The following is a 21,996-nucleotide window of genomic DNA, read 5'->3' as shown; positions in this document are numbered from 1 at the left end:
AAGAAACATTTCACTACGGTTTCGGGTTCAGCCATGTTTCTTTGTCCTGGCGCGACGGCCGTGAATTGGCGGCCGAACCTTGCTCGAAACGGGCGGTTGCCGAAATGAAAGAATAGCCAGTGGGCCAATCTCAATTGTGGGATGTTCCCACGTTGGAGCCTGAGTCAATCCTAGCATATCTCTAAGAAACTGAACGATAGGACTGCCTTTTCAATCACTTCGGCTTTGCTTTCCCTAATAGTTGATGATCTCGATGAAGTGATATATGGCGGGGAGTAGGTTGTTTGAGCAAAGGTTGAAGTGGATCTTTCGATCGATACGCGACCCACTCAGATCAGTCTGGGCACCACGCACAGCGCACCCGCCTGGGCAGTGGACACCGGGGCCTGGACTGGCATTTCTTTATTTCGTACTTCGTACGGGCACATATCCCCTGACAGTCACCAGAAAGCGAGCTTGCGCCCTTGCCGCCTGTTGCTCCATACAGCAGGCTTATCAAAGTGCAGCGCTCAGTCTTAGCGTAATATGTATGTACCTACAACGCCTTCCGCTTCCGTCTGTGACGACAGATGGAGCCCTTGTTGTGGGCTCAGGTCCAAGCTAGGTTCCGTGTAAAGCGGGTGGGGCCGTGCAGGGCCCCCGGAGACTTGCCTGAGTAATTGCAAGTGGGGGGACGTTCGGTCCCTGGAGGTCGAATCAGGAAATCAAACAGCATTCTATGTTTTGACGGCAATTTGGAAATGGCTTTTAAGTCAGTAGGGTCTTGTGCTATTATACTGTGTACTGTGTATGGTACGAAGCTACCGATGCACATAAGCTGTGGGATTTTACGACGCTGCCTGCTGTGCGACTTCAATGGGCGAGGTCGACACCGAGGCTTGAGGAACCTTGATGCAAAAAGCCTCGTAGGTTTGTCGACCGGGCATTTTGGGTTCATGATCCTACGGGGAATTAGGGATTAGACTCTTTTGGAGATTACCCGACGCCCAGGACAGAGAAACTGTGACAGACAAGCACCTATTTCGGTAGGTACGTCCATACCATCAGGCCACACTCCACTGGTTCGCGTCGATGTTAGTACCCGTGCCGCTGATATTCTTACCCGTAGTTACCTTACCGCCTGCAAGCTGCCCGCTCCGAGTTCGATGATTGTGAGAAGAGGAAGAGGAAAATAGCGCATCTTGACTACCTATCTTTGGGGTATCCCCGTTGATTTCCGTTTTCTTCGGCACCGATTCTCCAACTTCTCAACTGGGCTTTACATGGAAGTAAGGTATGCATGTACACAGTCAGGGACAAGTTTACAGGGTCTCTCAGCTCGAAATACCCCGATCCTTGCCGTGGGGCAACCCCCTCCTCAAACCCTGTACCCTGGCTTCTACCCTGGCACCCAACCCGCAACGGCAACCTTGGACGGGAAAGGCCCACCAGCTTGCTGTTGGCTGCGTGCTTTGAGCGCTTGTCTCTCACTTTTCGCCTGATCCCACCACAGCACCATCACATCATATCACCTATTGTTGCTCGCGACCAACGTACACAGCGTTCTTTATTTTGGTTAAGGTCACCGGCGAAGTGATGCCGGCGGTGACTACCAGAACTAAAAGAACCGCAGTGATAGGCAATGACCTGATCCATCTCTCCCACTCAAGAGACGTGCGTGGAATGGCAGCCGACCACGACCTAAACCGCCGTCCCTTTGTTACCGCGCGGGTTGCTGCTTCGCAGGGCGGCGACAATGCCTCGAGCCGACGATACTTCCCGCTTCAGCTCCATGACGGGCTCTAGCACCGACAGCGGGAAGTCCAATATCACGGTGAAACCGCTGCCCTTGACGCCCACCACGCCATCGCTCCCGAACTTTGGTGTTGCAGGGAACAATGCCTACCGGTTCGCCCCGCCACCATCGCGACGAGCGGCTCCGTCGCGCCTCAAGACGGAGGAGGGCGACAACCCCATACGGTGAGTTATCCACACCCTTGCCTTCTACATACGGTCCTCTTCCTCTTGCATATACCCTGCGTGGACCCGCCATTTGTTTGTCCTTCTTTCTTGCGCCATCCTTGCTTTGAAACGTTGGAGCTGACGGGTTGCCCGTATCGCCGGCGCCACCACCCAGCCCCGTCAAGGAATCAGATGGCCAGGTCTCGCCCACATCTAACGGCGCGCGACTCGCCGTGTCCCCCTCCTCGGTGAACTCCAATAACTCGATGCGCGATCATTCCATAAGCGATCTCCTTGATTACCGCCGCGACCTTGCGATCCTCGACCCCGCCGGCGGCCGGTCGACTCGCAATCAACACAACAACCCGTCCACCGGCTCTCTCGGCCAAATCGCGCCTTGGATGACGGGCAACGGCAGCGCCGCCTCGCCGGCGGCCCCTCCCGATCCCGCACCCGCCACGTTCTACAACGACTCGACCGATAATCTGTCATTAGACTCGCGACTGTCCCCCGGTATTCGGACCTCGATTAGCCGCGCGACCCCTGCCGGCACCGACTCCCCTGACGCAGCATACTTCACCGACGAGAGGCGCCCATCCGTCGCCAGTATCACCACAACAGCAAGCAGCCAAGGCTCGCGGACCAGCGGCGCGAGAGGAGGGATACGGAAGCTGCAGGGCTTTTTCGGGGAGGAGTTTCCGGGGAGGGACTCGTCCGAGATCAGCCTCGGGCAGGGTAAGGAGCATCGGTCGCATTCGTACAGCTACAGCCGACCGCATAGGGATCGCAACTACTCCAACGCTACCGACCATGGCAGAGACGGTTCCCCGGCGTCGAGGCCCCGAACCCCGGTGCCGGCGCCGGAGGTGGTCCCGTTTTTGTACCAGGAAGCCGATGTACGTGATACGACCCCACAATCATCCCCTTAGCCTCGACACTATCCTCTCCTTTTCTTTTTTAGGCATTTTGCCCTGCCAATCACGCAAATGCGACGCTCCATGCAACCCTCCGCCTAGCTTCTTTTTGTCTCAGGCAAACATTATGCACCTTTCTAACACTGAACCCCATTACTTAGGACATTGCCCGATACGGGGAAGCCCCAGTTCGAGACATCCTCAGCGGCCCAGATCGCGGCCGCTACATGACCGACGGTTCTGCGCAGATCCCGCCCAAAACTTCCGGCTCCGGCCGGTCCGGCCATTCAATCGTGCACCTGCCCGGCCACCACAGACACAACAAGAGCAACGAAGACCCGAGGTCGCTGCGCCCGTCGATCAGCAGGGAGGATTCTTCCGCCCCCGCGCTCAAGGAACGCAGCGGTTCGAACGGCATGTACGGCACGAGGTCGCGCGCTCAGAGCCCGGCTCCAAGCGCAAACAGCGGCTCCTGGGGCTCCAAGACGGTTATTAACGACGGCCAAACATCCCCGGGCCACCACCACCACCACAAACGCCGGTTCATCGATCGCCTGGTGGGGAGAAGGGACAAGGATGACCGGCAGGCCGATCTGAGGAAGCTGCCCGTGTCTTCCCAGTCCCTCCAGCCGCGGCCAAGCAAGTACGACTTCCCCTTCAGTGAAGGGCAACCGACCCATGGATCCGAATGGCCAGCCTCCCCCGATCTCCGTGATACCCACGGATCGCGTCCCGGGTACGTGCGCACCGCGACATTCCAAAACAAGTTTCCATTTTCTTCTTCCAAGAAGAGCCGCACCATCAGGCAACACGATGACATCGACGAGAACATTGGGCCTACCGACAAGCAGGACAACGGAGGAACTGTGTTCCACCTCGACACGAATCTCAGCGATATGGAGGGGATCCTGAGCAGGCCGTTGCCCTTGACGCCCATGGACCCTGACTTCCTGAACGATATCGACTTCGACAAGTTACCCATTCAGCCCACCGACCCGAGTGGCGCTTGGAATGCTCCCGACAGCTGGGCGGTCCGCCGTGGGGACGATACCTCAGCCCAGGTTCCAGAGGCTGACGACATCGGGAGTCCGCCGAGGCCAGAAGAAAAGCTCACCAATTATTGTATCCGTGTGTTCAGGCCAGACGGTACCTTTGCGACACTGCAGATGGCGCTTGACGCGACCGTGTCCGAAGTCGTTTCGCAACTCATGAAGAAATCATACGTCATGGACGGCGTGAAAGATTACAGCATCGTTCTGAAGAAGCATAACTTGACCCGCGTGCTCAGCTCCGCCGAGCGTCCGCTCCTGATGCAGAAGCGCCTCCTGCAGCAGGTCGGATATGAGGAGCGTGACAGGATAGAGGACATTGGCCGCGAGGATAACAGTTACCTGTGTCGCTTCATGTTCCTGCCGGCACAAGCGAACGACTTTCATGCCGCCGCGAACAACTCGGGACTCTCTCGTCCTGCAAAGTACAGCCACGTCGACATCTCCGGCCGTAACTTGATCGCAATCCCCCTCGTGCTCTACTCCAAAGCCTCCGAGATCATTTCTCTCAACCTCTCCAAGAATCTGTCGCTCGACGTGCCGCGGGACTTCATCCAGGCCTGCACCAGTCTGCGTGACATAAAGTATCTGAGCAACGAGGCTCGGAAACTACCACCAAGCCTGGCCTCGGCCAACAAACTCACGTTCCTAGACGTGTCGCACAACCGCCTGGAGGAGCTCGAACACGCCGACCTTGGTGGCATCACTGGACTTCTCAAGCTCAAACTAGCCAATAATCGCCTCAACCACCTGCCCACCTACTTTGGGGCTTATTCGGTGCTGCGGGCCCTGGACCTTTCTTCCAACTACCTGGAGAAGTTCCCAGCATTTCTCTGTGGCCTGGAAAGCCTTGTTGATCTGGACCTCAGCTTCAACCTCATCAGTGATCTCCCGGACGCCATCGGGAAGCTGAGAAGCCTGGAAAAGTTCGTCGTGACGAATAACCGGCTGACGGGCACGTTTCCCCAGTCATTCAAAGATCTGAGCAGCCTTCGCGAACTCGACATCAAGTACAACACGATCGTGAACATTGACGTGATTGCGCAGCTTCCGAAACTGGAGATCCTGACCGCCGACCACAATTCTGTCTCCCAGTTCGTCGGTACGTTCGAGAGGTTACGCAGCCTGAAGCTCAACTCGAATCCTGTCACCAAGTTCGAAATCAGGTCCCCGGTCCCCACCCTCAAGCTGCTTAATCTGTCCAGCGCCCAGCTAGCGAGCATCGACGAGTCGTTCAACAACATGCCAAGCCTTGAGCGCCTGGTCCTCGACAGGAACTACTTTGTCTCGTTACCCAGCCAGATCGGCAACCTGAGAAAGCTTGAATACTTCAGCATAGCGCACAACTCGGTGGGCAAGCTGCCTCAAGAGATCGGATGTCTCACAGAACTGCGTGTTTTAGACGTCCGCGGAAACAACATCCGCAGACTCCCGACGGAGTTATGGTGGGCAAGCAAATTGGAGACGCTCAACGCGTCATCCAATATCTTGGACAGCTTTCCGACGCACGCGTCTCGCGCGCCTCAGCCTCCCGAAGACCCAAACAGCACAACCAGCTCCCTCAGCAGCAAGGTATCCGGGACGGCACGTGGCCTTTCTCCAATGCCGAGCGTCGAGGAGCTCAATGGCGATGTGTCTCGGCGCCCAAGCCAGGCTTCGAGTGCCACGCTCCTCAGCGTAGGCCCGTCGCCCGTACCGGGAGCTGATAACAGAAAGGGCTCCATGGTATCACTGTATGGGAAGGGCGGCCGCAACACGTCTGTGGTGTCGCGGAGCACGGCTAGTGGCTCTATTGCGACCATAAGCCCTGCCCTTAGAAAAGATTCCAACTTCGGTGCGATCCTGACCAATACTTTCGCTGGTTCCCTCAGAGAATTATATCTTGCCGATAACCAACTGGACGACGACATTTTCGACCAAACCACTACTCTTTCTGAGCTCCGCATCCTCAACCTGTCCTACAATGAGCTCGGCGACATGCCTCAGCGTATAATGAAAAACTGGCCACAATTAACCGAGTTATACCTTTCAGGCAACGAACTTGCAAGCCTACCTGCCGATGACCTGGACGATTATTCCTTGTTGCAGACATTGCACATCAACGGCAACAAGTTCACGAACCTCCCCGCTGACATATCTCGAGCGAAAAGGCTGGCCGTCCTGGACTGCGGCAGCAACTCGCTCAAATACAACATTGCAAACGTTCCCTACGATTGGAACTGGAACCTCAATCCCAAGCTCAGGTATCTCAACCTGTCCGGGAATAGGCGCCTGGAGATCAAGCAGGCCTATCCCGGTGCTAGCGCGCAGAACCGCGAGCAGCTCACCGACTTCGGCCGTCTTGCCAATCTCCGCGTCCTGGGCCTGATCGACGTGACGCTGACCCAGCCGAGCATTCCCGACCAAAGCGAAGATCGTCGTGTCAGAACGTCGAGCTCTCTGGCGGGGTACCTGCCCTACGGCATGGCCGATACTCTTGGGAGAAACGAGCACCTTTCCACTATTGACCTCGTGGTTCCGCGCTTCAACTCCTCCGACTCGCAAACTCTCCTAGGGTTATTCGATGGCCAGGCACTTAGCAGCGGCGGCTCCAAGATTGCCAAGTACCTCCACGAGAATTTCAACGATATCTTCACCCATGAATTGAGAAACTTGAAACCTAGCCAGGGCGAGACCGCCGAGGACGCGCTGCGGCGCGCCTTCCTGTCGCTCAACAAAGAACTAGTCACGGCCGCAATTCAACACACGGAGGACAGGCCGATCACGACGCACCGCGGGTCCCAGACTCCACTCGTGCTGAGCCAAGAGGACCTCAACTCGGGCGGCGTTGCTACCGTTGTCTACCTAGACGAGCAAGAGCTGTATGTTGCGAACGTTGGCGATGTCCAGGCGATGCTCATCCAGACCGACGGCAAAGCCAAAATTCTGACCAAGAAGCACGACCCGGCAGACCCCGTGGAGCGATCGCGCATCCGGGATGCCGGGGGCTGGGTCTCCCGCCGGGGGCGCCTGAACGACTTGCTTGCCGTCTCGCGGGCCTTTGGCTACGCAAAGCTGCTGCCGACTGTGCAAGCCGCGCCGCACATCAAACATCACACGATCGGGGACCAAGACGACATGATTCTCGTGGCTACTGGGGAGCTGTGGGAGTACTTGACTCCAGAGCTCGTTGTTGATGTTGCGCGCTCTGTGCGCGGTGATCTGATGCGAGCGGCGCAGAAGATACGCGATCTCGCGATGGCCTACGGCTGCCGAGAGAAGATCATGGTCATGATGCTAAGCGTGTCGAACCTCAAGCAGCGCCGCGAGCGTTCGCGGATGCACAGGGGGCAGAGCATGTCGTGGTTCAACTTCCCACAGGACGACACCAATGCCGCCGCGGCTGCGGCGCGCAGGGCGAGAAAGGCCAAGGCAACCGGTCCGCTCGATTCGGTTTTGTCCCGTCTCGACGCCGAAGTGCCTGCCCCGACTGGCATGATTGCCATCGTGTTCACCGACATCAAGAACTCAACGCAGCTGTGGGAGACTTACCCAGGGGCCATGAGATCGGCCATCCGGCTGCACAACGAGGCGCTGCGTAGGCAACTCAGGATTATCGGCGGGTTCGAGGTCAAGACCGAAGGTGATGCCTTCATGGTATCGTTCCCGACCGCCACCTCGGCGCTCCTGTGGTGTTTCGCCGTCCAGACACAGCTTCTAACGATCAATTGGCCCGTCGAGATGCTCAGTTCCATCAACTGCCAACCTGCCTTTGACCGCGACAATAAGCTCATCTTCCGGGGCCTGTCGGTACGCATGGGCATCCACTGGGGCGAGCCGCTGGCTGAGCCAGACGCGGTCACTCGTCGCATGGACTACTATGGCCCGATGGTGAACAAGGCAAGCCGTGTCACGGCGTGCGCCGATGGCGGACAAATCACCGCGTCTGCGGACTTCCTTTCGGAAATCCAACGCTGCCTCGAAACGTACAAGGAACCGGCAACCCCGGACGAGGACAGCTTCGATGAGGACATGTTTGCCCAAGCCATTCGCAATGACCTCCGTTCCCTCACCAGTCAAGGTTTCGAGGTCAAGGAGATGGGCGAGAAGAAGCTCAAGGGCCTCGAAAACCCAGAGTTCATCTACTCGCTGTACCCGATCGCGCTCGCCGGGCGGGTCGAGCAGCACTCCCTCCACGAGCGGGCGCAGTCCACGACGGACAAGCCCGCCGTCCTGAGCCCCGACAGTGACCTAGCCGTCAACCCAAATGAGATCTGGGCCATGTGGCATGTGGCGCTGAGACTCGAAATGCTGTGCAGCACACTCGAGGACGTGACCAGGCGCGTGCTTCAGCCGCCCGAGACAGAGCTCATGGAGCGGATGAAGCAACGCGGCGGAGAGGTGACGGAACAGTTCCTGATTAATTTCATGGAGCATCAGGTTAGCCGGATCGAGGTATGTTTTCTTTTTTTCTTCTTTTTTTTTTGGCCTTGCGGGAAGACGAAAACAAAGGCTAACAGCAAAACACAGACTTGCGTCTCGACCCTCGCCGTCCGCAAGCTCGTCCTAACCCACGAGGACCCGAGCAACCAGACCCCCGCCAACCAGATCAGCGATCTACGCGCGCCCATGTCCGAGGTGCTCGAAACGCTGGCCCAGCGGCTTGCCCTGCTACAAAAATACGAGGCCCGCTATGGCCCGTTGGACGACGCAGGCGGGATACCCGCCTCCGCCTCCACCTTAACACTGCGTGCGCTGCCATGGACAGCACCACAGCCCACGCAGCTGCATCCATCATATCCTGATGGATTGCAAGCACATTTTCCCCTATCTCAGGCGCTTCAACCCGCCACACCAGACGGATTCCAGATGATGATCTCACAAGCGACATCCCGGTCGGCCTCGGCTGCCGGGTCCGGGCTGAACACGCCCGAATCGTCGCCCGACTAAACCACGGTCATCTATCTACCTTGAAGTTTTCGTCTCAAATGTGTGTAGTGTCCGCCCCCGCCTGGCTTTGACACTATATACACCGCCATCTTCGGCACCGCAGCCCACGCGGCTGCATCCATCATATGATGGATTCCAGATGATGATCTCCCAAGCGACATCCCAGGTCGGCCTCGGCCGCCGGGTCCGGGCTGAACACGCCCGGATCGTCGCCCGACTAAACCACGGTCATCTATCTACGTTTTCGTTTGGGTCTCAAACGTGTGTAGTGTCCGCCTCGGCTTCTGCCTTGACACACTATATACACCGCCATCTACGGCACCGCAGCCCACGCGGCTGCATCCATCATATCCTGATGGATTCCAGATGATGATCTCCCAAGCGACATCCCAGGTCGGCCTCGGCCGCCGGGTCCGGGCTGAACACGCCCGAATCGTCGCCCGACTAAACCACGGTCATCTATCTACCTCTTCCCGGGCTGTTTCAATTCGCCGCACTTCGCCCACCACGCCCTCCTCCAGATGGATTCCAGATGATGACCTCACAAGCGACATCCCAGGCCGGGTTCGGCTTGGGCACACCGGAATCGTCGCCCGACCAAACCACGGTCATCTTCTTTCCCCTTTTCGTCTCAAACGTGTGCAGTGTGTCTCTCCTTCCACTTTTCATCTCAAAACGTGTGTCGTGTGTCTCTTGTTTGTCCGTGCTGTGATAGCCCCCCCACACCACTAGTTTCAAATTGCATGTCCTCCCTCCTCTAGTGTATTCTCACATTCTCATGAACCGCATAGCGTCGAGTACTCACTCTTGCTTTCATCTTTACCCGGCTCATGAGAATGTGGGAATATACTAGAGGAGGACAGGAACATGATTGACGTGGCTCACTCGAGCTTGAATGGGAGAAAAGGGGCGATAGTCCCATCATATATTTCTATTTTAGTCCACATGAGACCTTTTTTTTTTCTTCTTTTTTTTTTTTTTTTTTTTTTTTTTTTTTTTTTTTTTTTTGGTTTTGGTTGCGTTCTCAGGGGGAAGCGGGCTCAGGTTATATACATGAAGCATGTGCACTTTAGTCAGTGCGGCCGGGGTGCCGCGTTATATCTGTATGGTGTTGGGGTTTTCATTTTGGCAATGTATGTTCTTTTTCTTTTTTTTCTTCTTTTTTTTTGGCTACGTATTTTGGATGGCGGGGTGTCATGGACTGGCTTAGGTGGTGGGAGCGACCGGGCTTTTCCTTGGATATATTTTGGTGATTCCCCTTTCCACGTGTGTGGTGAGGCCTTGTCCCTGCAGTAGGCACCGGAGTATGGAATAGCAGCATTGCTGTCGGTGTCTAACTGTGTCTAGCAGATGTGATCAATTCAAGCATTGCACATGATTTGATTGTTCCCGGCTTGGTTCTGCGTGAACCGTGATCGTTTCCAAAGGCTTGTCACGCCCTCCGCTTCAAGCTTGCGTGCGCCATGGTGTTTTGTGGTATTTACTGTACCGTCTTTGGGAAAGGTTACCTATGGATTGATGTCATGTGGGTCAGAACGGCAACTCAAATGCAATTCACAGCAACCATCTCCGTATTTGGAAGCCGTTCATCAGGTATGCCATGCGTCTAGCCATCTACCAAGTTAGATGGCGACTTCACTGGCAATTCGCTGCGCAAGATGCCGGGTTGTTCTTCCGGCTTGCGACCGTGAATCCCCTTGGCGGCACTTCCACGCCTTGGCCTTCGCCCACGGTCTTGAACCTTTGGGTTAGCTGGCAGAGGTGACAGGGGCAAATAGCCGCCCGGCCCTCGCTGCGTTCGGAGAAGGCTCAACTCAAGTCGGGTGTTGGCGACGGGCCCTGATCAAGCCCAGCCTTTCTTGGAGTTGCTCTTAGTGTGGAGCGGGCATCTCGTCGTGGACAGAGACGGCGACGGAGACGCGAGACCGGAATGAATGCAGACGACACCCCACGGCGGAAGCAGCCGGCCGAGGGGTGGCGAGAGTCGTGGCGAGAGGGAGGGGCTCCTCGCCGGTTCACTATACAATAGTTAATGGCATTTATCACTGATTGAAACATATGTCAAGTAGAGAAGGGCATCTCGGGAGTGGCTTGTTGGATCATCGCCATTTCGTGGTCGACTGTGGTTTGACGAGGAGCGAGGTGTGGGTGCTTATGGGCGTCATGGTGGATTGTTGGCGTATCATGAGGCGGTTGAGTAGCTGGGGGAACTGGGTGGGAGCGCTGGAGATGTAGCTTTGGGTTGTTGGCTTTTGGCTTTGGCTTGTTATTATGGGCGTTTGGTTTAGTCGGTATTCATCGACTGGGTAGAATGGAGGGGGGCTCGGTATACCCTCAACGCTTTAGGCATGTCTTTTGATTTGAAATGCTTCCAGGATATCACTCGAGTTACTATTGAGCTAATGGCTAACTGTACACGAAGCCGCAACTCAGTGGCATTTGTCATGGCCATTATTAGCCCCCTCGGTATGTTATTGACTGATGATATTATACTAACTGGCATCAAAGCATAGGAGGAAGCTTAAACCAGTCTACAACTCAAAGTGAGCAGTGCTCGTAGTGTGGCGTGCAAGTCCACGAACCCTCCACCGTCACCGTGTTGGCACGCATCTAAGCATCAGTCAACCCAGATGCCCTCATTGGCAAAGGAGGCGTGTCTTGTAAACCGTGGCCCCAATATCAAGCCACTTCGTGTCCATTAGAAATAACACAACCCATCCTTACCCCATCCAGACACTCCAACCCCCCTTGAACAGCCCGGTATAAATCCCGGGGCTAATATGAGTTGTAGTAGGCAACAGCGGTCATTTGGCGAGGAAACCATAGAATGATAATTCAGCGAGATAACGGAGGGAGGAGCAAAGGCAACACGATGCTGGCTACCACCAGCACGGCAGACATATCGAGTGCAACAGCACAGACACATCAAAATGATACACTTTATTCATGCCTGCTTTACTACAGAGTCCCCCCCAACAACACCAAACAATGCCCAAAACGCTGTATACAGCCGCATACAACGGTCCCCAACCCCCCACCCACGCATGCATGCAACCTCGTAAGCCATCACCCCAAGCACAAACCAAACTAAACCAAAATACACTCATACAACAACAGCCGACCCCTCCCCAGCCGCACTCCCCTCCGCTCCCTCACCACGCGACCCCGCCTCCACTTCCGTCTCCGTCTCGCTCTCCTGCCCCATCTCCTCCTGAGCCTCCTCATAATCAGCCTCAGTTTCCGTCTCGGTATGATCCACCACGGCCTCCTGCTCCCCACCCTCCAACTTCTCAACCTCCTCAGCACCCACTTCCTCCGGCGCGTCAGTCCCAGCCCCAGTATGACTGCTCGCGCTTACATTGACACCGGCACCCTCCACCTCGACAAGCGACTCCGTGCTCTCCACAACAGACGGCTCGCCACCCGCTACTGCAGCCGACTCGGCATTCTCAGGCACAGCAGGCGGCGGCGACTCACTGTCCTTGACAAGAGCCTCCTCATACTCGTTTGCAGGGAGCTGCTCGCCGCCCTCGACCCATACCTTGGCGAGCTCGCTCTCGATCTGAGCGTGGCGCGCCTTCCACTTGTCGACCTGGGCCAGCTTCTCCTGCAGCTCCTCGAGCTCGCGCCGAGCGTGCATCTTCTCCATCTCGGTTCCGATGCGCTGCAGCTCCCAGCTGTCGGTGCGGTCGCCCTGGCCGAGGACCAGGTTGTAGGTGTGGTACTTCTTGAGGGAGGCGCGGGTGGAGATGGTGATAAGGGCTGGGGGGAGAGGGAGAGGGGGTTAGTATGGGGTCAGCTCAATGGGGAGGTGCCGGCGGTGGACTTACTGATTCCTTTATCCTTGCACGTCTGGTACAGCAGTCCCTCGACGTCGCTCGAGACGGCACTCGTGCCCTCGTCGATGAACGCATACTTGGGCTCGTGGTAGAGGAGCCTGGCAATCGCTAGTCGTTGCTTCTCGCCGCCGCTCAACACGTCCTTCCACTCCTTGCGGGTATTCCACCCGCCCTCGCGCTCGGGCAGGTACCCGAGGCGGGCTAGGTCAAGCACGTACTTGAGATGCGTGTCGTTCTTTCGCTTGTCGCGCATGTCGGCCTCGCCGTCGGGGTAGATGACCTGGTCGCGGAGGGTGCCGATGCTGAGGTAGGGCCGCTGGGGCAGGAACATGATGCCGTCCTCCCCGTGGTCCTTGGGTCGGCTGACTAGACCGCGGTAGACGGGCCATAGCCCCGCAATGACTCGGGCAATGGCGCTCTTGCCGACGCCGTTGGGGCCCGAGATGAGCAGGTGGTCACCGCGACGGATGATCATGGAGAGGGAATCCACCAGCTCATCGCCGCCATGGGGCCAAAGCGCGGGCGCGACGATGGGGACATTTTCCAACCGTACGCCGTCGAATCCCGGCTGTGTGGTGCCCTGGATGTCCGATAGAGAAAATAACTCGTTCTCCCTGCCCTTAGCATGATACGACGCGGCGTGAACCCTGTGCAGCGTCGAGATCAATGTGTAGACGCGGCTGGTGTGTCCGGCCAGCTCCGAAAGATCCTTCATCGAGTACATCATCCGACCGCCGGCGTCGGCAAGCGATAGCATCAGCCGCTTGTTGGTGATGAAATCCTTCATGCGTGACCGCTCACGGCCGTCCTTGACAGCGTGAGCAGCTTGCTCCAACTTGCCACCAAGACCGCCCCAGGCGGGCAGGAAGACGGGCAACGATGACAGGAGGTAGCCGTAGGCGCTCCAACTGTACTTGAGGATAAAATCCTCCAGCATGTTATATTGGATCCTGATTCGGTACACGCCGTTCATCCACTTAGAAAGTGACGCATACTCCTTGTTGAGGAAGGCCTTCTCCGTCTCAGAGCCGCCATAGAAGGCAATTTCTTCAGCGTTAGCTATTAGGCGCGAGTGTAGGCTGCGGAACTCGCCTTCCTTCCTGCCTTCGACGGCCTTCAACTTCGCGAAGGGCGGGGACAGCTTTCGGAGGATGCTCGCAGTGATGAAGTAGTTGCTGGCGAGACCAAACGAGGCTAACGGGCCGAGGGAGCGGAATAGCTGGTAGTTGAAGACGCATATGTCAACAAACGGCTTCCCTAGTGACGAGTAGAGATTCGCTGCCGAGGCGCAAAAGTGCGTTAGGTCCTGCGTAATGAACTGGTCCGCCCCTGACCCCAGACCGCCGTCTAGGTTTTGAATCTTGTAATAGTTGAGATTATCGTTCAGATACAGATCGTGGATGTACCGAGTTAATCGGGTGCGGAAGGCAATGGACACCTTGCATTCGAGAAACTTGATCATAGCATTGGTGTACGAGGCGAAGCCGCCGAGTCCGCACCATTTGACCAATCCCCACACGAAGGATTTGCCATTTCCTGCCACGAGATCGCGCACAATCTCACCGTCGAGGCGGGCGACGACCAGCGACATGTAGGTACGCAGCATCAAGAAGACGCCGTGGCTCACGAGCAGACCGGCCTCCTTGCTGTTCCACCGCGGGATCATGATGCTCAGCAGGCTGAGAAACTGATGGAGGAAGGCCAAGTTAAGGCCAGGTTTGGTCTGGGCGGAAGGGACGGCCCCATCGCCTAAGCCTGATACCCTCGGGGGATTCAGGAACAGGCGACGATGGGCCTGGAAGGTGAGTGGTTTCGTGTTGTGGATGACCACCTTGGCTGGGCGGTCGCGGTTTTTGTAGGGGACGAAGATGGTACGAGAGCCATCCTTATTGTGAAGCCACGAGTTGGTGCGTACAAGCTTCCTACCTTGTTCTCTCTCGTCGCGCTTGCGTTTCCACCGTCGTCGTACGCCTGCACCGGCGAGAATGATGGAGGTGGCGAGGGCGAGCGTGGAGAGGAGACGGGTTGTCCGTGAGGTATTGCGTAATTTGGAGCGGATGAGCTCGGCATACTTGTCGATAAAAGCCGCGATGGCCTCCTCGGCAACCGAATGCCGGAGAGTCGACTGAGCAGCCATAATCGCAGATGGCAAACTCGCGTTGCCGCGGATGGCACACCGCAATCGGATCACGGAAACGTCGCGCGCGTCTCCAGATTCCCTGGCATTAGACGCACTTTTCCATCAACGCCCGCGTTGAAGTCTAACGTGCAATAGTGTAACACCGAATTAAGGCTGATGTGTGCTACCTCGGATCTCGAACACAAAGATTCGTAATGTGTATTTGTGTATTTGTCGTCTCGATGTCGTCTCGATGCTTCGCTTCTCTGTGACGTTGCAGGAGTGGGTCGCAGGAGTCGCAATTGAGTCTGAATCGAAACGGCGTCTGGGCGGTTCTGTTGTAAAAGGTGTTGCCCACCCAATAAATCTGTTGTCGAGGTTTGATCTAATCCTTAGGGCCTAGGCCGTATTCTGAGAGAAGGTAGAAGACAGATTGTTTGGGGTTGTCGAGTTCTCGGCAGCCGCGACCCGAAAGTTGGTCACTGGTGGCATGTGAAAGGTCCCGCAGCCACAGCCAGTCGTCCCGCTCAACGCTCACGTCATGACCACAGCCACTTTCCCCAGAGAACGCCACAGGCCCTGCCCGCCGGCTCCGAGCCAATCTCATGAGATGCTCATCAACAACGATTCCCCGCACATGCTGCTGAAGAGGTCTTGGCACATTGGGGTCGAACAGCTTCGGCTCCACAACACGTGCATAACAGGCATGAACAACTCGTGGATGCACACAAAAGGGAACCGGGAGAGGGGAAGAATCGTCCAATGCATGCGCCATGGAACGGGGTAGTTCGAGAAATGGGACATCGAGAAATGTAATACTGCCATGCGTTATTGGAACAGAAGAATATAGACTGCTGGAGAACTTTTGGGAAAAGCAGAATCTGAACTGTATGATGAGGGACACTCGCAACCTCGAAGACTCCACATGAACTCGAACAGATCAAAAGCCCCTGTCCTGTCCCTGACCGGCCCCCCGGAGAAGATAGCCGGGTCGAGTTCGGGTTCACAATTGTCGGGCCCCGGCAGCGACCTGCTGGTTTGCCCTTTGGACTAGTCAACTACACGGTGACAACTTTGTATGCGAGAGCGTTTCTGAACTCGCATTCCGAAGATGCCAGTGCATCACTGGCGACAAGGCGACCACTCTGAGTGGTCGGTGTTCGGTGTTCTGGGGCTGCTTGTCACTCCCCCGGGCGGTAACATGGCCAATTAGACAGCCCGCCTGCAGCCCACCAGCATCCCCTGCCGAGAACCCCAATGCTGCGACAGGATGCCATGCTCTGGACTCTGCAAATACCATCCACTGCAGCCCGGGCAATTTCTTGGCCCTGTGGGTTGGTGGATGCTGTCGACGACCGATGGAGAGCAACCTTGTGAAGCTTGTCTGCTGCGATCGAGTAATTGGGCGACTGGTGAAGATTCGGTTTCTGTGACGGCCCCAACCAAGCCCAGCATTGGAGGACGCCCTTTGCCAGGTGGCCGTCGGATGCTCACCGTTGGCAATGGATAGTTGCTTTGGCGATGCGGCGTTGAATCAAAAGCGGGACCAATGCCGAGTGCTGCTGTTGGTTTGGGCCGTGAGCCACCGGAGACCTTATTCGTCCCACGACGGGCGGCTCTCGAATGGCCCTCGAGTGGCCCAGATCTCCCGCTTTCATCAATCTCCAGTCGAAGGTGACGAGGCGCTGGCGGTTTGTCAGCCTGACTTGCGTCGGGCGGGTTTAGCCATGCGGGCACCGGATGAGGGCATAGTAAGAAGGGCGAGTGAGGGGCTTGCATTGGTAGAATTTTCGCTCAGAGAGAGCTATCTGTTCAACCATTGACCTCAATCCCAGAAACACAGGGCTCTTCGCTCCCAGAGGGGAGCAGCGGCCACCAAACAGCCCCCATGAGAGCAGTCCGAGCTGGGGGCGTGTCTGGGCGGCGGGCTGGATGGATGGAAAGCTGAAATCAGGTACATGGCCGAAGCTGGGCCGCGATGGACCTTGTTAGGACGAGATTGCGTGCACGGCCATTGGCGCCCAAAGTTCAGGCGCTCCGGGAGGCGCCGAGCTTGAACCTTAACCTCTGTCATCGTCACTGCAGGCCCACAGTGTGTCCCAAGAGTACCCAGATGGCTAATCTCTGCAAGGCAATCCGCCATTCCACTCCTGGCTCCTTACTCCCCAGTCATCCACTGTGCCTTGAGCGATCCCAGTACCTTCCCGACCCCATCACCTTTTAAGTTCAATCATCTCGCTTGCGCTCTCACGACCTCCTCAGCCGTCGATAACGTCCGTCTTCTCCTTCTCCATCCGCTCGGCCATCGGTTGGTCATCGGCTCGCGATCCTTCAATCGCCGGCCTTCTTTTTTTTTTTTTTGGTCCCGGTTTCCCGACCTTCTCTTTCTCTCGCCGTTCTCAAGTAGGCAAAAGCCGTGTGTGCTCGGTCCCTTTTCCGATCGACCTCGCGCCAATTTCCCACCCTGCACCGCCACCAGTCACGGTCAGATCGAGCTTTTTTTTTCTCTTCGCGACACCAGCTTGTTTTCCCACGAGGACGCACATGCGAGGTTCCAACAACGGGCAATTCAACTCGCGTCGTGACTAGGCGAGCCGGGACGAGAGACTGGGTAGGCACACCGCTGAGATAGTGGCTGGGTCGCGCTGGGAAGCTCTGGATCCATTGAGGTGGGTTACCCCCGTCTTTACAAATCATGCGGCCACATCTATCGAGCGCGCGCTGGGCGACGACGACGACCGCCACGACTGCGCGTTGCTTTCGTGCCGTGTAATTGGAATTGGTCAATCAACCTCGCTACCCAGAGGTGCCCATCTAAAATCCTACGCGGTGACTGCGCGCTGGATTCGACTCGCGGCGAATGCTCGTATTCGCAGCACTTGACAAGTTGTGAGCTAACCCGGTTGTAATAGAGTCTGAATTTGCTCACTAAAATCACGGACGTGCCCTCTCGACAGCCGATATGGCACGAGGAATGGAGGAGAGGCCACAGGCCGCTGGGGAGAGCTCCAAGGAAAAGGAGATGCTGACACCCGAGGATGGAGCCTCTACGAAAAAGGGTCGGGGTCTTCTACCGGTCCCGTCAAGGTCATCTTCCCAAAAAGTTCAGCCTTCCCCGACCGCCACAGGACTAAGCGGCGCGACGGCCGGCGATCCGAGAGACAGCATCGGCGGGCGCTCCAAGGAATCCAGAGCCAGTATGTTGCGGCCAAACCACAATGGAGGGGCGTCTAGTAACCATTTAGGTGCCGGGACAGGACCAACAGCAACACCGGGCAATTCCGAGCCAAACTCGCCTGCGGTTACGTCTCATAAGAAGAAGAAGGGTGGCCTCCTGGCCCTTTTCGGCTGCTGTGGCGTACCGGATAGCGCCAATGGCATCGACACCGAGGCACCAGTCCCGAGCCACAAACTCGACAAGATACCCGCGCGGCCAGCTACCGCCAGCCGCAGGACAGCGACACCCTCGGAGCAGCCCTCGGGCAGCAGAACCCACCTTTCCGAAAAGGATGCCAGCCAGCAGGCTCCCCTGTCGATAGGGTCGACGAGAAACGGGAAGCGGCTCTCAGGCGTCAGCACCCAGGACCAGTCCACTGTCGGAGGCGAACGGGATAATGAATCAAAGCAGACGACGCTTGTTGGCCCCGGCGCTAGCAACCTGGTGATCTCAGTGGAACCGCCACACACCGCGGGTCCCGATACCGACAAGGTGGAAGAGGTTCCGGGAGAAAGGGATGCCGAGGGTGATGTACAAATGCCGGATGCCGAGGGTTCGCGGCAACTAGGAAACCAAGGATCAGTGGGAACCACAGAGGAACCGCTCCCAAGAGTCCCACCGCCGCCCCCAGGACCGGCGCTAGGAGCCGTGAATGTACCCACCAACAGCCTAGTCGAAAACCCCCCGGTCTTCGCGCCTGATCAACCGCAACGATTCCTCCTGCCTCCTCAGGCACCGGAGCACAAGGGTCGAAAATGCCTTGTCCTTGATCTAGACGAGACATTAGTCCACAGCTCGTTCAAGGTAAGCCAGTATCGCAAATCTTGCGAGCGTTGAAATGCTGACTGTCCCAGATCCTTCACCAGGCCGACTTCACGATACCGGTAGAAATTGAGGGCAACTACCATAATGTCTATGTCATCAAGCGGCCAGGCGTCGACCAGTTTATGAAGAGAGTTGGCGAGCTCTATGAGGTTGTGGTCTTCACAGCGTCGGTGTCCAAGGTAAGCTGATCTTTATGATGCCAAAAATATGTGTAGCGCTAACCTAGGTGACAGTATGGTGACCCGCTCCTTGATCAGCTGGACATCCACAAGGTCGTCCACCACCGGCTGTTCCGGGAGAGTTGCTACAACCACCAAGGCAACTATGTCAAGGACCTGTCCCAGGTTGGACGCGACCTCAAGGACACGATCATCATTGACAACTCTCCCACATCCTACATTTTCCACCCGCAGCATGCGGTCCCGATCAGCAGTTGGTTTTCGGACGCCCACGATAACGAGCTGCTCGATCTCATCCCGGTTCTCGAGGACCTGGCTGGCCCCACTGTCCGGGACGTCAGCCTGGTCCTTGATGTCACTCTTTAGAGTATTTTTTCTTGTCTTTTGCGACCCAGCTTCTTCCGATCGAACCGTCGCTTGAACTGGTTATTGCACCATTTCGAACAGCTGCAACCTTGGCTCATACCCGCAGCAAGGGGCGCGAATGCGCTAATCTCTTAATACCCCGAGATTCGTGTCGAGCTCATTCACACTTACGCACCGTCGTAGTCCCCTCTCCGGCTTCCGCAAACACGGGCAGCGCAGGGTAGGGCCCGGAGAAGCGGTTCTAGGATGAAGACCATCGCCATCAGACCACCGCCGTCTCTGATCTCGCCGGAAATCAGGGAGACAAAACGACAACAAGACTAAAAGCAACAACGGGCTTGGTTCGAAATTAAAAAAACGTTCAACGGGAAGTGGTTTTCAGGAGTTCGGTATATGTCCGAGAGACGGATTTACTTCTTTTTGTTCTCGTTTTATTTCTTTTTTCTTCACATCATCGGAGCTTTGAGTAGCAGGCGGATAGTCAAGCAAGGGCGGAGATACGCCAGCGTTGTCAGATCTCGGATCTTTCTGGTCTTGTTTTCTTTTTTTATGTAACATACTCGGAGAGATCTTGACCATGGCTCAACCGAGTTAACCCTACAGCAGATCGAGTCTGCACCGATCCCCGAGCACCATACCCAACCCCTTGATGGGCACACGTCTATATTCCCGTTTCCCAATTTCTTATGTCCGCCCATACCCCCTAACGCACTCTGCTTGATCCCTACTTATTCTTTTTTTCTTCACCATGGCTGCTTTTGGTCGCACACGGCGGTATAACCTTCACAATGTCTGTTGTCTGATTAACACTTTACCTCATCATATCCCATCCCATCAATGTACATTGAATTCCCTTTTTCCTTTTTGTGAGTAGCATGTTTCGAAAATAACCATCGACATGGCGGTGCGAGGGGAGGAAGTTTTCGGAAGGTCAGACAGTTTTGGAAACAAGAGGGAGTTGGATGGCTTGGGCTGAGTGTAAAGAATTCCTGGGAGCTATGTTCCCGAGGCCTGGTTGCATATAAGAGCGTTAACCGAGTCGTCAGGGCGGTGAATGTTTGATCATGGTGAAATGTGATAGGTTCTTTGTGACTACCCAGACATGACAAGTTCGAGGTTCGAGACTATTCGACACTAAGGCACTTGAAAGTTGGATCACAGGGCAACAAAGCAAGAAATAGCCCAAATCTGACCCTCCATCAGTCAGCATCTTCGGCTTTGTAAAAGACGACAGATCCAAACCATAGTCAGTTTTTTATTCTTGCTTTCCCATGAGCAAGCAGCTGCGCTCCCTGCTGGAATCAGTCGCAGTTGTGTTGCTCAACCATCTCTTCTTGGCAGCACGTGTCCACCGTGGAGCGGTCCGTTCTTTGGCCCAATCCCGGTCAAACAAAATTGCGGCGCCAAACCTCGAATGGGGGAGCTGGACACGCTGGAGCAGGGAGCTGTGACTTCGTGGCCTCAACTGGGAGCACGGATCACCTGCCGATAATTAGGGGCGTGGACTGCATCTCCAGCGAACCCATCGACTAAAATCCACCACGCGACCCTGACCGATTGACTTCTCCCAATTCACCACCACGCCATTCATTCTCTCATTTCTTCGTCAATACCAGCCGTTTTTCGTTCTACTACTTTTCTAATTCCACAAGATGGTAAGCTCGCCCCCCAATTCCCTTTCTCACCACCAGCAAGCCAGCCAGCAAGCAAGCCGGCAAGCAAGCACCTCCCGAATCCAACAATCCAAGCCCCCTTTCCACCCATCACGAAGAACCTTCACCCCAGAAAACCCAGAAACCCAGCTAACCCACACTTTTGCTCCAGTCCTCCCCACGCGCCGCATCCCCGCCCGCAGGCGCGGCCAGCGCCGGATCGGCCACGGGCGCGTCGGCGCGGCCCTCGTCGCCGCCTCCGCCCGGGGGCGCGCGCACGGCGATCCGCCGCCGCGCGGCCGCCGACCAGAAGGAGAAGATCGCCAACGTGCGGCCCAACAGCACGCGCTCCGCCGGCGCCGGCGGCTCCAGCAGCACTATGCTGCGCCTGTATACCGATGAGAGCCCGGGGCTGAAGGTGGATCCGGTGGTGGTGCTGGTGCTGAGTTTGGTGTTTATTTTTAGTGTGGTGGCGTTGCATAGTGAGTTGCTTGCTTCTTCTTGTTCTGTTTGGTTTGTTTTGATGATGGGAGCTAACGGTCGGGATTACAGTCATTGCCAAGATCACTCGCAAGTTCTCGAGCTAGGTTGTTTGAAGCACGGCAGCCCGCATGGGCGAGACACTATACACAGCCCATACATCGGCCGGCGGAGCGAACGATGCTCCCTCGTCGACGGAACGGGCGACATGAGGACAGGACAGGGCGGTACGGGGGGCGACGATCATCTTTCGGAATGCGGCCAAAGGTGCTCTTTCGTTGGTTTGGGGTGTTGGCTGGGGATAGATACATATACCTCGGGAAAACAAGTTGGGGATACGGCAAAAGCTAAGCATGAGATTCGGCCTTTGATTTTGGCGTGCCTATTGCCATCTTGCAGTATGTGGCCGCGGCGGATCCCGTTGATTGTTGTACAATATCATATAATGGGTTGCTATGGGAATATGAGGTTTCTTCGTTTGGGCAG

The 21,996-nt window shown here is 56.3% G+C and overlaps 4 protein-coding genes across 4 annotated transcripts; 3 read left to right on the top strand and 1 right to left on the bottom strand.

The window, feature by feature from the left end:
• Positions 1-1,498: 1,498 nt before the first annotated feature.
• On the top strand, positions 1,499-9,172 carry F5144DRAFT_503507 (phosphatase 2C-domain-containing protein). The gene is made up of 4 exons (XM_066786422.1): positions 1,499-1,959; positions 2,117-2,837; positions 3,017-8,338; positions 8,414-9,172. The coding sequence occupies exons 1-4, from the start codon at positions 1,736-1,738 to the stop codon at positions 8,831-8,833; spliced, it is 6,687 nt and encodes a 2,228-aa protein (XP_066649366.1). The 5' UTR covers positions 1,499-1,735; the 3' UTR covers positions 8,834-9,172.
• A 2,743-nt stretch (positions 9,173-11,915) lies between these two features.
• Positions 11,916-14,992, bottom strand: F5144DRAFT_72930 (ABC transporter transmembrane region 2-domain-containing protein). Its single transcript, XM_066793378.1, has 2 exons — positions 12,664-14,992; positions 11,916-12,595 (listed from the first exon to the last, which is right to left on the bottom strand). Exons 1-2 carry the CDS (start codon positions 14,807-14,809, stop codon positions 11,937-11,939), a joined length of 2,805 nt encoding a protein of 934 aa, XP_066649365.1. The 5' UTR covers positions 14,810-14,992; the 3' UTR covers positions 11,916-11,936.
• A 2,629-nt stretch (positions 14,993-17,621) lies between these two features.
• F5144DRAFT_72919 (HAD-like domain-containing protein) lies at positions 17,622-19,601 on the top strand. Its single transcript, XM_066793377.1, has 3 exons — positions 17,622-18,812; positions 18,863-19,012; positions 19,067-19,601. Exons 1-3 carry the CDS (start codon positions 17,754-17,756, stop codon positions 19,376-19,378), a joined length of 1,521 nt encoding a protein of 506 aa, XP_066649364.1. The 5' UTR covers positions 17,622-17,753; the 3' UTR covers positions 19,379-19,601.
• A 1,094-nt stretch (positions 19,602-20,695) lies between these two features.
• F5144DRAFT_558307 (Sec61beta family-domain-containing protein) lies at positions 20,696-21,996 on the top strand. The gene is made up of 3 exons (XM_066788075.1): positions 20,696-21,033; positions 21,203-21,512; positions 21,583-21,996. Exons 1-3 carry the CDS (start codon positions 21,031-21,033, stop codon positions 21,615-21,617), a joined length of 348 nt encoding a protein of 115 aa, XP_066649363.1. The 5' UTR covers positions 20,696-21,030; the 3' UTR covers positions 21,618-21,996.

Source organism: Chaetomium tenue (genome assembly GCF_020726465.1).
Source record: "Chaetomium tenue strain MPI-SDFR-AT-0079 chromosome Unknown F5144scaffold_1, whole genome shotgun sequence".
NCBI lineage: Eukaryota > Fungi > Ascomycota > Sordariomycetes > Sordariales > Chaetomiaceae > Chaetomium > Chaetomium tenue.
Note: the sequence above shows the minus strand (reverse complement) of the source record. Positions and strands in the feature narration are given on the sequence as shown.